The sequence below is a fragment of the Monodelphis domestica genome, chromosome 1 (genome assembly GCF_027887165.1).
Source record: "Monodelphis domestica isolate mMonDom1 chromosome 1, mMonDom1.pri, whole genome shotgun sequence".
In the NCBI taxonomy this organism is placed as follows: domain Eukaryota; kingdom Metazoa; phylum Chordata; class Mammalia; order Didelphimorphia; family Didelphidae; genus Monodelphis; species Monodelphis domestica.
In genome coordinates, this window is record NC_077227.1 from 301,264,134 (window position 1) to 301,281,523 (window position 17,390).

The window sequence follows — 17,390 nt, forward strand, 5'->3', positions numbered from 1 at the left end:
TGGGGGGTAGTGTGGAAAAAGGAAGGAGAAAAAAATACTTATTATTGGTGAAACTTTTTTAAAAAGATATAGAATTACAACTAAAAATAACTTCAAAGTTCAAGTGAGCATGGCGAAAAAAAATTCTAAACATTCCTAATGAAAAGCCAAGAGCTGAGTAGAAACTTTGAAATACAAGCGAAAAACTAAAAAGAAGCAAAAATAATAACTACTGGAAGAAATGGCACAAAGATAAAATATTTAAATTCTAGTGGAGTAGAAAAATGTATCTCTTAAGAATCCTAATAAGAGTCCAATAAGACAGAGGGCCTAGGAGTGTTTTTGATGTTGTGATGCTATTTTAAAAAAAGAATAAGAAGAGAAGAAAGGGAGAAAAGAATAGAATCGGGAACAAAGGGGGAAGAAGGAGGAAACTTTCTATCTCACTTAATCAGAATATGCAAGTAAAAGACTATATACATACAAGGAGGAAAGAGATAAGTAGAGTAGATATGTGAAATTGACTTTCATCTGAACTAGAGTTTGGTATAGAAATATATTCAATTCAAAAGGATTAACTGGAAGGAACTAGGAATTGAGGAAATTAAGATAATGGGCTCAGGGGAAGAATTATCCATAAGTAAAGAAATAATTCTAGACTTAAAAAGTAGAACAGGAAGATGTTTTTGAACAGAAAGAAGAAAAGGGTAAAAACCTATGATGGAGTTTTGGCTGAAAGGAAGAGAACATGGCTCTGGGGGGAAAAGCAGATTTCTCTCTCTCTACTATTTTCTTCCATGCAGAGGGAACCAGGAAACAAAGAGAAAAATGTAAGAGAACAGGATGGAAGGACACACAATTATGATCATAACTGTGAAAAGAAAGAACTTATCCATAAGAGAAGACAGCAGAAAAAATTAAGAGAGCAGAATTCAACAATATGTTGCTTTCAAGAAACACCTGAAATATAAATATTCACAGAGTTAAAATGAGGGGTTAGATCAAAATCTTCATTCATTTCAGCTGGAACTCAAAAAAGAAGGATTTAAAAAAAGAAGGAAAAGACATGAAAACAACAGAAACAGATTTCATTAAAAACAAGGAATCTACATTATAATTACAATTATGCCACAGAAAATTAATGTCAACTAAATGACAGGGTGTCTAAATGGAAAAATTAAACACATAACATAGAAAAATAGATTGTAAAGTTATAGTTATATAGAGTTATAGTTGAGAACATCAACATGCACTTCTCAAACTTAGACAAGTCTAACAAAAAAGAAATTAAGAGCCTAAATAGGATTTTAGAAAAGTCTATATGTACAGACACATATACATAGATATATGTGCATTTATCAGAAAATTACTATGAATTAAGCATAAAATCCTCATAAACAAATGTAGAAATATTAATTACATCCTTTACTAACCACAAAGAAATAAAAATTACACATATTAAAAGGCAATTGAAGAAAGGACTAAGGATTAATGAAGTTATTGGGTTTATACCTCAAAGAAGCAAATAAAAGAATAAAGTCTCCATATAAGACCAAAATATTCATAGCAGCACTTTGTGTGAGAGCAAAGAATTGGAAGTAAAATAGATACCCATCATATGGAAACAATAAAATATTACTGTGTTGTAAGAAATTATGTATGATGAATACAGAGAAACATGAAATGAGCTATATTAACAGATACAGAGTGAAATAAACAAAGCCAGGAAAACACCATACAGACAGCTAGGTGGCACAGTGAATAAAGTGGCAGACCCAGAGTTGGGAGGACCAAGGTTCAAATCTGGCCTCAGATACTTCCTAACTGTGTGATCCATTTGCCTAGTCCATGCCTTTCTGTCTTAAGAGTTACTAAAATGGAAAGTAAAGGTTTAAAAAGAAATACATAATTATTACTAATGTAAAGAGAAAAAAAAATATACACCAAAAGATCAAAAGTGAATATAACAAAATTTAAAAGTTCAAACAGGATTCACATGAGGAGATATGAGAGAATTCTCTCAACTCATCCCTTCATAGAGGTGGGAAGTCCACAGATATTAGCATTACACATGTTTTTGGATTTCTTCAATATCTGATCAGTTGAATTGATTTTTCCCCCTTTTCTATTGCTTTCTGGATGAGAAAAATCAGGGAAAGAAATATTCGGGATAACTATGATAATATAAGAAACCAAAAACATCAATAAAACTTAATTTTAAAAGATAAGAAAAAAATCACTAATGGAGATGAAATAACATCCTAAAGAACTGATGGGTCAAGGGACAAATCATTGAAACAATAAGTTATTTCATTGAAAATAATGACAACAATGGGACAAAAAAATCAAAATTTGGGAGATGCAGCTGAAGGAAAAATCTTATCTTACTTCATTCTGTATCAGTTAATAAAGATCTTTTCCTGTTTCTCCCCCAACTAAAACATAAAAGTTAAAATTCCAAAAATCAAGGGCGATTAGGGATTTGTCTTTTTGAAAATATCAATAACATAACGCCTTTAATTCAATTAAAGGAATGTGGAAAATGAAATTACCAATATCAAAAATCAAAAGGAAAATTCACAATAAATGGAGAAAAAAAAGTGAATTTTTTTAAATTATTTCAACCAATTGTTTGCCAATAAAACTAGAAACTTAAGGGAAATGGAGTTACCAAAATAAAAAATGCCCAGATAAATAGAACAAGAAATAAAGAATTTAAATAATAACTCAATCTCAGAAAAAAAAATTGAACAAACCATAAGTAAACTCACAAGGGAGGAAAAAGCTTAATTTGCATTTACAAATAATTCTATCAAACATTCAAAAAATTAATTTGATTATTATACAAACTATATGCAAAGAACACTATGAAATTTCCTAATGTTATAAATACAATTCTAGAACATAAGCCAAAGAGATACAAAACAGAAAAAACAACAATACCACCAATCATTCCTACTGAATATCAATGCCAAGTTTTTTAATAGCACATTATGAAAAGAAAGTGCAGCAATATACTAAAAACATTATGTAATCAGGTGACATTTATACCAAGGATACAACGTTGGTTCTTTCTTAATTGGTAAAAAGTACTTGAAGTATTGCTTCCTAGGGAAAGGAAAAGCCAGAAGGGTTGACCTTGGCATGCAGAAATGAGTCAATAAGTTTTTTCTCAACTGTAATCTTGGCACCCATAAGGAATTCTCAAGGTTCTTAGTCTAAGTGCAGGTACACACCAGGCCCACAGTCTTGATTTTAAAAGCTGTTTCTTTTGACAAAACCTGGATACAGACTGGTCAAGGGATGAGGGAATAAATGAGCTTCTCCAGACATCCAAAGCCAGCTCCATAACCAATAAAATTACTCTCTGAGTCCTGTGCATGCCTTTAACCAAGCACATGCAAGGAAGAGGACTATTTTTAGAGGAAAGAAAGTAGATCCGAGTTATTCTTCATACTTCATGTTTGCCCTTAATACATGCAGATAAGCCTAAATTTCCAGAGAAGCAAAAGCCACATAAGTCCTTTTCTCTACCAAACTGGAGAACTTCACCCTGGGCTTGGGCCTTGAATGTAGCCAGATATCAGAATGCCCAACTTTCTTGCATAAGTATGTCTACAGCAACACAAAGTAGTAGATGGATAAATAATGTTGTTCCCAACTCAAAATGCTCTCCTTCACAGTAAGGTTACAAGTAGGCAGTGCCCATCTCACAGATAAGGAAGATTCAAACAGAGATTCAAACAGAATCTCAAACTGAGATTCAAACAGAATAAATGATTTGCCCATGGCTTACATAGCAAGGAAGTGTTGAAGATGGATTCTAGCTGAGGTCTCCAGACTCCTGGCATCCTTTTCACTGCACCATGCTAACTCTCAAAGATGGGTAATCATGCATTTTCAAAAATAAGGATAAGCAGAGGAAAGACGAGAAAATGTATGGATGAGTATGGAATACTGTATAGACTGTCAGATTCACTTGAGATGCTAAGTTTGGTTCAGTAACTGATTTTTTCCCCCTTGTAATAACGAGAAGCTTTTGTTAATTGTCTGGTATGCGCCAGACACTCTGCTAAGACCTAACGATATAAAGCAAAGCTAAAACACCAACCCTATCCCAGAGAAGCTTACATTCCAATGGGGAAGACAAGTTAATAACTAGGTACATATAAGATACATCCAAAGAAGATGAAAGGCAATCTAAGAAAGAAGAGCATTAGCAGTTGTGGGGGGAAGCAGGCGACAAGAGTAGCTGGGATTTGAGCTGAGTTTTGAAGGAATGAAGTCAGCAAAACCAAAAGGCAGAGACCATGGATAAAGCATCCCAGGCCTGGGGAATAGCTAAGAAAAGGTGGACATGGGAGAAACTGCATTATAGCATGAACAGAGAAGGATTTTACATGCTAAAAGAACCAACAACCATTGTAGGAAGATAACATGGTCACACATTTAGAAAAATCTGTATGGCAGTCAAGTGGAAGGGGGAATCTTGGAAGGGGGAGAAGCTTGAGTCAGGAAAACCAGTTAGAAGGCTATTGCAATAATCTAGGTAAACAGTGATAAAGGCCTTAACTATGGTGGAGACTGTGTGAATGGAGAGAAGAGCAACCAGCAAAGGAAACTGAGAAAGAACAGTCAGACAGAGAACCAAAAGGGCAGAATATCATGAAAATCTACTAAGGAAAAATTAAGAGGAGAAAGTAATCACATTTCAAATTTTGTCAAGAAAGGAAGGATGAAGACTGAGAAAAGGACATTAAATTAGGCAGGTAAAGAAATCATTGAAAGGGGCATCTAGGTGGCTCATTAGATTAGAGAGCCAGATCTGAAGGCGAGAGGTTCTGAGTTCAAATTTGAATTCAAACATTTCCTAGCTGTATGACCTTGGGCAAATCACTTCATTCCAATTGCCTACCCCTTACCGTTCTTCTGCCTTAGAACCAATATTTAGTACTGATTCTAAAAATGATTATTTTTAATTGGTAACTTTGGAAATAGCAGTATCAGTTGAATAATAATAGAAAGCCAGCTTTTCGAGAGAAGGGAAATGGAGGAATAAATTGTAGGTGGCTTTCTCAAAGAGTTAAGCAAAGAAGGAGCTACTCTCCTTTGCCAAAAATAGAACAGCTAGTGGGGTTGGTAGGGTAAAGTAAAGGTTTGGTTTGGTTTTTTTTAAGATGAAGAACATATTATGAGTGCTTTTGTAGGTAGCAAGGGAGGAACCAAAAGGATGAGACTGAAGATAAGAGAGAGAATGGGGATATTTCACCAGAGTGGTTTCTCAAGATGATTCAATGGGCAGAGAATGTGGAAAAGATATATTCAGAAATAAAAGTAGCATAAAAACAAAATATCAATAAAAAAAGAAAAAAGTGAGGCTTGAACACAAAGAAATCTGGGTAAGCCCATATACAGTTTTGGACACCAGCATCAAGAAAGAACCGAATTTGAATTTATCTTGACACCACCCACTTTTAGTTATCCTGGTTCATGGTTTTGGGGGAGATCCCTACAATTCACAGTGAATCCAAACGTTTCCTTTTAGACACCAAACCTTTCCCAGGGCCTGCAGACAAGGAGTAAAAGATCTTGTGTGAAGTGACACAATTCACTTATTTTCCAAGTGGAGATGGCAATGAGCAACAAAATGACTAGAAGACATTCGGCCAGAGGAAGGAATGCAGGCTAATCCACAAATAAGATAAATGGTATCTGTATAACTATTTCCATTGCAGTCTTGAGTGAAATAATCATTAATATAAAATATTAATCACAAAAGTTCATGTGCATATAGTACTATAAGATTTCTAAAACACTTTGCTTTTAATAGAATCTAAGAAAGCATGGCAAAGGAAAAGAGTGCTGGATTTGGAGGGAGAGGACCCAGGTTCAAATCCCAGCTCAGCCTTATATCACCTATGTGATCTTGAGCAAATGACTTCACCTCTGTAGGACTGAGTTTCTTCATCTGTAAATGAGGGGGTTATACTAGATTATTGCTAAAGACCCAGCTAGCTCAAAATACGTAAATCCATATCATTTATTTCAGTTATGACAATGTGGTATAGTGAATAAACTTCCAGACTTGAAGTCAGGAAGAACTAGATTCAAATCCTTTCCCTGATCCTTAGCAGCTATGTGACTACCTCTCTGGACCTCAATTTCCTCACCAGCATAAGGGGAATAAGAATATCAGTGTCTACCCAACAGGGTAGTTGTGGGGCTCAAATGAAGATAATGCATTAAAAATGCCTTACAAGTTTTAAAGCATTATGTAGATGTCAGCTGTTATTATTATTTTATTATTATTACTCACATTGAATTTGCTAGGTCTTCCCAGAGAGCTTTCCAACTCCTGCTTCCCTATTTCAAATTTGCAACATCTTAACCTTTCAGGTTCAACTAAATTCTAAATCCAAAAAGCAGGGAAATCATAGGTAAGTGACCACATAGAGGTTGGGGGTGGGAAATTACATTCCTTGACCTGGAGGTGACAGGACAGAACTACTGGTGGTTCTCAGTGGAAATGAGCAGCTTCTTACCTTGGGCAGGCTGACTGGAGTCCTTGGCTTAGTCCTTGGGTTTTTTATCAACAGCCTTTGATCCAAAGGCAGCAAGTGGTACTTCATAGCTTCAATAAGGAAGTCTTTACATGTGTTGTTGTTCTTTATCAAAGCTTCTTCTTCGACTGTCTAGAAGTGACAATATATATAAGTTAAGTGGGGACAATGTCTCCAAGTTCTCTATTTGTATTAAACCTAACATTCATTCATATAGCATTTCTATTTCCTATAGCTACATATATAACTGCATATTGTTTCTCTAGTTACACAATACGTTCTTTCAGGGCAGGTACTGTTTCCACATTTGTGGTACGGGGCATGTACAGAATAGGCATTTAATAAATGCTTGCTGATGGGAGGTGTTCAGAGAAACCTGAAAAGACTTACATGAACTGATGAAAAATGAAGTGAGCAGAACTAGAAGAACGCTGTACAGAATAAAAGCAATACTGTATGAATAACTGTAAATGATCTAGCTATTCTCTCCAACAGTGATCCAAGACAATCTCAAAGACTCATGATGAAAAATACCATCTGCCTCCAGAAAAAGAACTTGACAGGGTCTGAATGTAGACCAAAACATACTATATTTCACTTACTTTCTTCATTTTTTTTTGTTCAAGATCTCTCCCACAAAATGACTTTATCATATTGCTTACCATCACAGGGAAGGGAGAGGAGAAGAAGGGAGGAAAATGTTAAACACTGTTTTTATATGTAGCTGGAAGAAAATAAACTTGTTATTTATTTTTATATATATTTTATGTTTATATAAAACATATATTTCCATATAACCTGGCCTAGAACTCAGTATTCAGCAAACATTTATTTTTAATATATTTAATATTTAATTATTTTAAGTAAAAATTTATTTACATTATTTAATTAATTAAATGATTTCCATTTGAATTATTAAATATTTAAAGAAATGTTGAATACTAACTTCCAAGCCAGGTTATCTCAGCCCTTCAATGACATTTTTTTACTGAGTTATAATTTTATGAGTAATTTACAAAGGGTCCAGACCAGACTGTCCTTTTGTTTGTATAGTATTTCTGGATCTTTTGAAAAACAGTCTTTTAAGAAAGTATTCACTCTGCTACACAACATCCTTTGTAAAAGGACCCAGGCAATAAATTCTACTTTGAGTTTATTTCAGGAAACATATTTCTCTAACTTGTGTGAATGGATATGAAGTGAAGCAAGTAGCACCAGGAGAACAGAAACTCCAGTAATTACAGTAATGCTTGAATTAAATGTAAAGATCAGTCTGGGTTCAAGAGAATAAATGATGAATCATATAGGTCTTCTAGTGAGGGAAGATAGAGAACAAGCACAAGAAGCATTACCTATCCTGTCACTCATGCCTGTTTGGTCACTTGTTTTACTTAAACAATGTTTTTGTTAGAAGAGATAAAAGGATGCCCTTAAGGGGGAGGAATATGCCAGGAAATGTCTGTGATAATAAAACATGGAGTGTCAATATGGTATTTGAAAAAAATCATTATCTCTTCAGATAAAGTTTTCTGCTTTCTTTCATTAGAAACTGACAACCACAGGATATAACTGGATCCATCTTTTATCCTAGCCACTAGACACTATAGTAAAATTTAGTGGTCAGCATTGTAACCTAGTAATAACTTATTTTTATTTCCTTTTGAGGGTTTCTGTTTTCTTTCATCCTTAACATCTTATTTTGTTCTGTAAGTTGCCACAAGTTCTCTTGGAAGTTGAAAGGGCGTAAAATAAATTATATAGAGTGTAAAAAGAAATATGAGGAGAGAAAGAGAGAGGGGGGAGAGAGAGAGAGATGGGCAGGTAAACAGACAGAAAGGCAGATCACAAACAGAGAGATGAACAAACAGAGAGGTAGGTAGATAGGTGTAAATGAAAATAACAAAAAAGTCAAAGTGAATTCTGATACCGAAAAAGAGCTAAAGAAAGCTCAAGCTAATAACCAGATGCAAACGTTTCATGATAAAGGTGCTGCTGACCAGAGTTGAGAGGTCCTCAACTGAGACAAGAATAAGTCTCTGACTTGTAGAAAGTTAAATGAAGCATTTAATGGCAGTCTTATCGGTACTGTGGGAAAGTACTTAAGAGGAGAGGAGAGTGGAGACTGCATTCTTACAGGTACAGTTTGACCAAGGGAAATGTCAGTGTGACCCAGACACAGAGAATGTCTATCAGGTGCAATCATTCTGAAACCTCAACCTGTCAACTCCTGAGAGCTGGGGCAGTGCCAGACATGTCAGGATATCATACACTCAACATAAATGCAACAAGAAAATATAGAATGGAAAATTGCCACTCGGTTATGTGGAAAATTATGAGTTTAGATAAGAAAAGCTTCAGAACTGATCACAGAAGAATTACTTTTCTCTTCTAAGCACCCTTTCCTTAACACTAGAGTAGAAACCTTCTCAGCAATGAAAGCCCTCAAAGTAAGGTACAAGCCAAGACAGAGAGGAAGAAAAGGAAACAATGGGATATACAAGATAGGACTGGGGGCCGATTACATGAACTTGTCATTTCAAAAAACTGAATTAAAACAGAATTGATTTCTTTTGAAAAAAAGGTTATACATCCTACTCCTGCTATCCCTTCCTCAAGTCTTTCTTTTTCTTTCTTCCCTTAGCCTTTTTATTTATAGTTTTTCTTTTTATATCACTTTAATATTTGAATATATCCCTCCCACCTCCTCCACAAAGAAAGCCATACCTTGTAACAAAAAAAAAAATATAAAAAGGTGGGAGTGGAGGGAAGGATTTCAGCAAATTAACCAACAGAAGCCGACAGTGTATGTACACGTCCTCATGCATGCATGCGTGTGCACACACACACACAAACACACACACACAGGCCTCCCACCTCTGCAAACAAGGGAAAGAGGTACATTTTCTCATCTGTTTTGTGGGGCCAAAACTTAGTCATTATGACAATACAATGTTCAGTTTCTTTTTGTTGGGGCTGTTTTTCTTTCCATTTTCATTATTGGAGAGTATTATATTGTTTTTCTCATTCTGCTTACTTCATTCTGCAACAGTTCATATAAATAATTCTCTGAATTATATATCTGTCATTTCTTACAGCAAAATATTATTCCATTTTACTCATGAGCCATGATTTGTTTAGCCATTCCCCAGTTGATGGGTATCTTTTGTTTCCAATTCTGTGACGAGAAAAAAAGTATTACTATAAATATTTTGGCATGCAATAAATAGCTCCTTCTTTCTTTCTTTCTTTCTTTGTTCTACTGAGTATACAGATGTCTTTAAGTGGGATCTCAGCTAAAGATACAGAGATGAGAATATGGACATTCCCACCTATGCTAAAGAAATTTCTTTTTTTTTTTTTAAACCCTTACCTTCTGTCTTAGAATCAATATTGTGTATTGGTTCCAAGTCAGAAGAGTGGTACGGCTAGGCAATGGGGGTTAAGGGACTTGCCCAGGGTCACACAGCTAGAAAGTGTCTAAGGCCAGATTTGAACCTAGGACTTCCCATCTCTAGGTATAGCTCTCAATCCACTAAGCCACCCAGCTGCCTCCTCAATAAATTTCTTGATATAATTCCAAATTTCTTACCAGAATGAATTCACAATCAGTGAGCTATATCTATCTTCTTGAAACCCTCCATCATTGACTACCTCTATATTTTGTCACTGACAATTTTGGGGGTGAGAGGTAAAACCTCAGAGTTAGTTTGATTTGCATTCCTCAAACTATTACTGATGTGGGGCCCTTTTTCATATCAGAACTATTCATATCCTTTGACTACTTGATGATCAGACCATCATCAGAGATCTCTGACCTCAATGAATTTGAAGGAAACCACGATTTGAAGAAACAGAAAGAGGAGGAAGAATATCTGCTAAAAAGGTGTGGAGATGGGAAATGAAGTAATGAAGAAATGGGTAATAGGTAAGAACACTGAAAAGATAGGAAGAGGCCAGGTGTATGAAAGTTTTAAGAAACAAACAAAGGAATTTATATTTTCTCCAAGAGGTAATAAGGAGCTGTTAGAACTTAACAATGTGGACCTGAACTTTAGGAAAGTAACTTTGGCAGATGTGTGGAAGATGAATCAGAGAAGGGAGACACTTGAAGTCAGAACAATAAATAAAAATCTATTGCAAGAATCCAAGTGAGAGATGATAAACACTTGAGCTAGAGAGATTGCTATGTGAGTGGAAAGAAGAGGCTGGGTATGAAAGACTTTGTGGAGGTAGAAATGACAAGGTTTAGCAATGCTTGGATATCTAGGATGAGTAAGAGTTAAAAGTCTAGTATGATACTAACATTTTTAACCTGGGGATTAGGAGGATAATGATGCCTCTATAGTTACAGAGAAATCCAGAAAGACTAGGGAGGAAAAATGAGTTCTGTTTTGAATATGTTGTGTTAGAAATGCCTTCAATCTCATAAAATCAAAATTACCTATTTCATATTTCATGACTGCCTTTGTTTGGTTAAGAATTTTCCCCTCAGCCAAAGCTATGAAAAGGACATGAACTCACTCTCTTTTAATTAATGTTGTGACCTTCTATATTCGTACTGAATATCAATTTTGAGCTTATTGCAGTACATGGTGAAAGATGTTGTTATAAACCTAATCTTGGATAAATTACTTTCCCGTTTTTCCTTCTCCAATTTTTTAAAGTTCTTTCACTTTTATTTTCTTTTTTCTTAACTGATCCAATAAGACTGCTATTTAACCCAATGTGGTCCAGACTACCAGTGGGAAAGTGGGAAAACTCAGGATCTTTTCAGGAAATTTCCTCCAAGGAAAGAAGCCACAGAGATGAAGCATGCCAAGTTTCCCTGTTCTCATGTGCCAGTGGCATCATTGGGTTCCTTGGAAGTTGCCAACCTCTACTTTAGGAAGAAAGAAATGAAGGGCACAGAGGTACACTGTAAAACTCCTGTACTACTAGGCAATGCTCATCTGGCCACTCATGACTCAGAAAACAGGAATAGGCAATCTCTGTAGGGTCTCTCTAGACACTCCTAATTCTCATCAAGTACAAACTAACTCTCACTTAACATGATTTGGACATGCCAATTATAAGTCCTATCCAATATATGACAATGATGGCTTCCCTTCAAAATTGGAGCAGAGAACAATTTCCCACTTGGAACTATTTCTAAACCCTTTTTAAACTTCATCTTGGCTCAGGCAACATACAGTGGCCATGGGGACTTTTTATAAGCAATATCCCAAGCTTCCCAAAATCTTGCTTCCCTTTCTATAAAGTTTTCCTTAAGTTTCAGTATTCAATTCATAATGAGGAATTCAGTGTACTACAGTGAAAAGAATGGATGTAATGGAAAGACTATTAGTTTAGAAACCAGCAGATCTAGGCCATCTGGGCTAGTAATGTCTCCCTGTTTATTACATATGTGATACTGGACAAATCTCTTATGTCTCTGTGTCTCTGTCTCTCCCTCTCTCTCTGTCTCTGTCTCTGTCTCTTTCTCTATCTATGTAAATATAGATATCTGTAAAATGAAAAGGTTGGACTAAACTCTCAGATCACTTCTGGCACTGACATTGAATAATTTTCATAAGCCCCTTTCCACCCCTAATAATTATTTTTCCATCAAATTTAGAACTAAAGGACTCTCGATTTGACCCTTACTATGAAGAATGACAAGTGTTCTGTTCATTTACCACACAAGCTAAAAGGATGTTAGGGGAGGCAGAGGAAGTGCTTTCATATCAGCTAATTCAACTCTGTTTCAAGGTTTAGCTATCACAGTACTGAAAGCTAAAGCAGATCTTAGAGAGCATCTAGTTCAAATTCCTCCTTTTCCAAATGAGAAAAATAAGGCCAGAAAAATTTAAGAGACTTGTCCAAGATGACACATACAATATTTAACAGAGCTGAGATTCAAACTAACTAAAAAAGGTTTTATTTCTGTTACAGCAAATGCTGCTAACAGGTGGATAGTTCATTCCTCATGGCTTACTGACCTGGACCAGGTAATCCCTTGGTAAGAGGGGGAGACGAACATGTTCCATCAGCTTAGCCATGTGTTCCAAACGAGTTCCTTTCTCATAATTTATCCAGGAAATCACAGCTTCAAAAACCTATAAAGGAAAACAATCAAATCAATTGTTGTGAACTTTTTTTGTTCATTTGTTTATAGACTCTTCAGTTTATTTTTTTAATGCTATAATGGAAAGCTCAAATCAGCCAACAAGAAAACAAGTCACTAGGCAAGTCTGGCTAATTATAAACCTTCTAAAAATAAAAACTGACAATATCTTAAAGTACTAACAATTGCTGTTAATTATTGATGAGAATGTAGAGGTAATGAAAATAAAATGAATTTTTTTTAAAAAGATAAACACTAGCAAAAGAAAAATTTTATTCATTCCTTATACAATTTATTCCCTGGCAATGTTAAGATATAACAACTTATTTTAACATTAGCAAGACTTCAGATTTTAGCCATACACCCATATTCCAATTGCATGTCTTCATTGGAAAATTTGGTACAATTTCCACTTGTTTAAAGGCAAGACTTGCAGAGTGGTAAATATGATCAAATTTGATGAAGTCCCTTAAACCCCAGTGCTCACATAATACATAAGTCTCCTATAAAAACTGAATCTGATGTCATTATATGAAGCAATGGTTAAAAGTACTCTCCTGGTTTTAACTTCTCATCTGTCTTCCCTGTTTATTTTTATATAAACTGAAATGTAAAAAAAAAAAATAGAAGACTCAGAACTAAATAAGTACAAGTGGTTGTTTGATAGTTCCAGTTTCTGAGCAAGAAGTCTGAAGATAGAATATCACAGCTCAAAATACATAGAGATGAACATGAATACACATATAACACATGTATGTGTGCACCCATATACTCCAAACATTTTTAAGCATCAAATTGTATTGGGCATATGCAATCTACCATAAGCTAGCATCAATGTTCGAAAAGGCCCTAAAGTTCATTCCTGGGATCTCAGTTGGTCCAAGTGCCTCCTATGTGTTTGGTACTATTAAATATAGAATAGAAACGTAAGAAATGGTTCCTGCCTAAATAAGACACCAACTAAAACATTTAGAAAGCAATATAGTACATAAAGGTATGAATAAATACTAGGAGATTATAAGGAGGAAGTGACCATTATAAGGATGATATTAGAAAATAAGACTTGTTTTGAAGTTTAAAGATAAGAAGTAGAGAAGCTGGCTGGAGAAAGAATTGGAGTTTTGAGCAGAACTGAGACAGTGTCAATTTCAAATGTTGACAGTTGTAACAGTTTTTCTCTGGCAGTTGACAGTCTGTCTGTCTGTCTGTCTGTCTCTCTCTCTCTGGTAAAGACCTAAAGGAGTCAAGTGTTTTCTTTTACCAACTTGGGAAACACTATTGACTATTACTGTCCATAGATTGTTTAACTCTGAAAAGACCAAAGAAAAACCTGGTCTTTGGTTTGGACTCTGAGTATGCTAAGGCTCAAAGTCCTAACTTGATACTTATTGAGACTCAACCAGCTAGCCTCTGTTATTTTTATAACTTGGAGGCAAATTAAAAATTATAAGGATAACATTGTTAGTTTATTGTAGGATAAGGAAAATTTGGGTTAGTCAGATCAGGAAGGATTGGTGTAGCCTGTGAAAAACAGGAGAAGCAGTTCCTTACGTTCCGTAAGAGAATTTATTTGGGTGGAGTTAGAAACTCTTAGTGTTAGAAAGCCTTTTATCCTTAAGTATTTCAATAAACAATTTTTTTTATAGCCAGAGTCTCTTTAGCGTCCTTGTGCCACTGATATATAAACTGAGTATACTTTGTAAGTGCAGCAAGCAGAGTATCTAAATCAGTTTATAATCAATAATCAAATCCACTGCTATATTAGTTTTAAAAGTCTTGTCTTTTATTTTTTACACCATTGAGAAAGAGAGAATGGACTGGGAACATTTCACAGAGGTCTTCAGTAAAACCTTAAAGGAAGAGACAGATTTGACACACAGAGATGGAGAAGGAAAACATTTCTGACTTGTAAAATACCATGAACAAAAGTATAAAAGTATAAAATTCATAAGGAGAATAAGGGAAGTGAGACAGAGAGGACCTTGGGTGGCTATAGTAAAAAAGAAAAAGAAAAAATTGGATATGCAAAACAGGTCAAATTACAGAAGATTTTGAATTTAATCTGATTAGGCATGGGGAATCAATGCATTTTTCTGGGGTTGTTTTTTTAAGTAGAGAATTTACTAATAATTGAAAACAAGATCAACTCCTTTCTGTCATCTTGCCTTAGGTCTTTGTTCAAAAAGCCAAATATCAACAAAGATGAATGAAGTTGACCTTATCTTCATTTTATTTATTTTTGTCTCAACTGGTTTTGTTTAGTCTCAGTGTTTACTTATTCAACTATAAAGCAAGATATATATGTGTGTACATGCATGTGTGTGTGCATACATGGACACATACATACATATATACATACACACTGTGACATTTCCTGAAAATCCCAGAAGGCCACCCATTTTTTTATTAAAACTTTAAGTTTGAATGTTCCTGACAATCAGAAGAGCTAAACCAGCCCGACCCACTTCATTAGTTTCCCATTAAAAAAAAATACTTTAAGTGAGACAAGAAACAAAATAATCATTTACACCTGTTCAAAAGGCATGTGTGGGCTTCGGCTTTTAAACAAAGAAATACTCTGTTCTTACTGGCTCATGTTCAGCAACCAAATATTTGGGTGTTATGAATAAATTACCAGAAAGGGAGTAAGAAGAAATAGGATTTAAAAGTGCCTAGCTCAAGCTTAAGAAGAGGCCCAGAAAGCTTCATACCAAGAAACCTGATCACTCTGTTCCCACTCCCCATTTCCTATTTGATTAAACCTGAGGAGGCCAGCTCTTTACCAAAATAATTGTGTAGTGTGTCTTTATTTGAACTGATGTAGAATAAAGTAAGCAAAACAAGGAAAGCAATATGCACGATGACTAAAGCAATATAAATGAGGGGGGAAATTAAACAGAACACTTTCTAATTATAATGATCAAGTCTGGCACCAGAAGAAACATGGAAATGCCCTCCCTTCTTTGCAAAGGTGGCAAGAAACATTGTATATACTGTCAAATGTTTGATGATTTGATTTTTTCTTTCTTTTTGTATTCTTTGTTACAAAAAAAAATGACTTGTTGAGTAGAGAGAAGTGGGAATGCACATTCATTAAATGGCTACCATGTGCCAGGCACTATGCTAAGTACTTTACAATTTACTGCCTCATTTGACCTTCACAACCCTGGGAAATAGGTGTTATTATTATCCCCATTTTATAGTTGAAGAAACTGAGGCAGAGTGACTTGCATAGGGTCACACAGGAAGTGTCTGAGGATGGATTTGAATCCATTTGATTTCTATTCCAAGCCTAGCACTCCATCCACTGTACCATATAAATGCAGGCAATGAAAAATAAAAGCATTGATGAAATATTTAATACCTAAAAAAATGAAGGAAATAAGGGCATAGCTGTGAAAATACATAGCTGCTATATTTAAAATAGCAAAAATTGGAAAAAACTTACATGTCTGGTTAGTTGACTTAGTGTATGAGTCAACTAACTTCTGTCTACCTCAGTTTCTTCATCTATAAAAATGGGGATAATAAAACCATCTATATCCCAGGGTTATTATGAAGATAAGATACTTTGTAAAATGCTATATGATGATGATGAAAGGTCAATCATTTGGGAATGGCTGAATAAATTATAGCATATCTATGTAATAGGGGAAAAAGAAACACATTTTTTAAAGTTAAAACAAAATATAGTGATAAAGAAAAGGGTGAGTCAGAAAGAGACCTCCAGTAAACACCCAAAGAAAAATAAGAAAATTAACTTAATTCTTTCAATTACCATGGAAAATCCAAGGCTTCATATCAGGATAACTGTCCCTTTTGAAACTAGGTAGAGGGGAGTCCTTCTATGGAATACTCACCCAATGACTAGGGGGAAAAAAAACTTTTCTATTCACGATTTCTTAAGCTGAGGTGTTAGAGGGAGGAGTATAAGAAGAAAAAGGAGCAGTAGCAGTGGCGGACTAAATCATGAACCCTACTGTCCTGCATAACTAGGAACTAGCTGGAAGCAGAGCACCTAAGCAAAGTCTAACACCATCTACATGACCCATCCCATCTGGGACCTTCTTTTTAAATACTGAGGATATCTCTGCAAGAAAAAAGAAAAACCTGGAAGACTCCGAAGATCAGTTCTGGGATCAAAGGAGCATGTTCATATCTGTATTAGCTTTAATCAACCTTAATTTCCTGTACAGTTTAAGACACAAATATAGTTTCCTAGACATGCTAAAAGCCCTTGAAGTCTCTTAGAAGTCTACAAATCATGGCTTTGATCCTTCTAAAAATACTATCTACCAGTTTGTCATTCAATAAACATTAAGCTCCCACTATGTACAAGGTATTGGGGAAGAAAAAGGCAAAACACAGTCCTTGCTCCCAAAACAACTCAGTCTAAATAAGAGAAACAACCTGCAAATATGTACAAAGAAGCTAAAACTAAGCAGAGCAAACTATGACTTAAGGGGGATTTTTTAGACTTAGATTAAGGGAAATGAGAAAGGTATCCTATAGAAGATAGGAATTTATCAAGAATTTGGAGGAAGCCAGATGAGGAGGGAGAATATTCCAGTCATAGTCGGGGAAAATGTCCACAGTCTGGAGAATGCACTGTCTGTCTAGGAAAAGCAAGGACTCAATGGATCACCAGATACATTGGGCAGGAGTGGGAAAGGAAAAGAAGGGGTCGGGGGTGAGATGATGAAGGTTACTGAACATCAAAAAAAGGATTTTGTATTTGATGCAGGAGG

At 35.2% G+C, this 17,390-nt stretch overlaps 1 protein-coding gene across 8 annotated transcripts in view; it reads right to left on the minus strand.

Moving 5' to 3' along the window:
* The window catches only part of KLHL3 (kelch like family member 3), a 205,670-nt gene that overhangs the window by 65,961 nt on the left and 122,319 nt on the right, over window positions 1-17,390 (minus strand). For all 8 annotated transcript variants that reach the window (XR_008915034.1, XM_016424080.2, XM_007473295.3 and 5 more), the window contains 2 exons: window positions 12,518-12,634; window positions 6,522-6,671 (listed from right to left, as the gene is read on the minus strand). Coding sequence is in view for 7 of the 8 variants with exons in the window: in XM_016424080.2 (XP_016279566.1) it covers window positions 6,522-6,671; window positions 12,518-12,634 (267 nt within the window). In the remaining variant the exon portion in view is untranslated. The remainder of the gene's footprint in view (window positions 1-6,521; window positions 6,672-12,517; window positions 12,635-17,390) is intronic.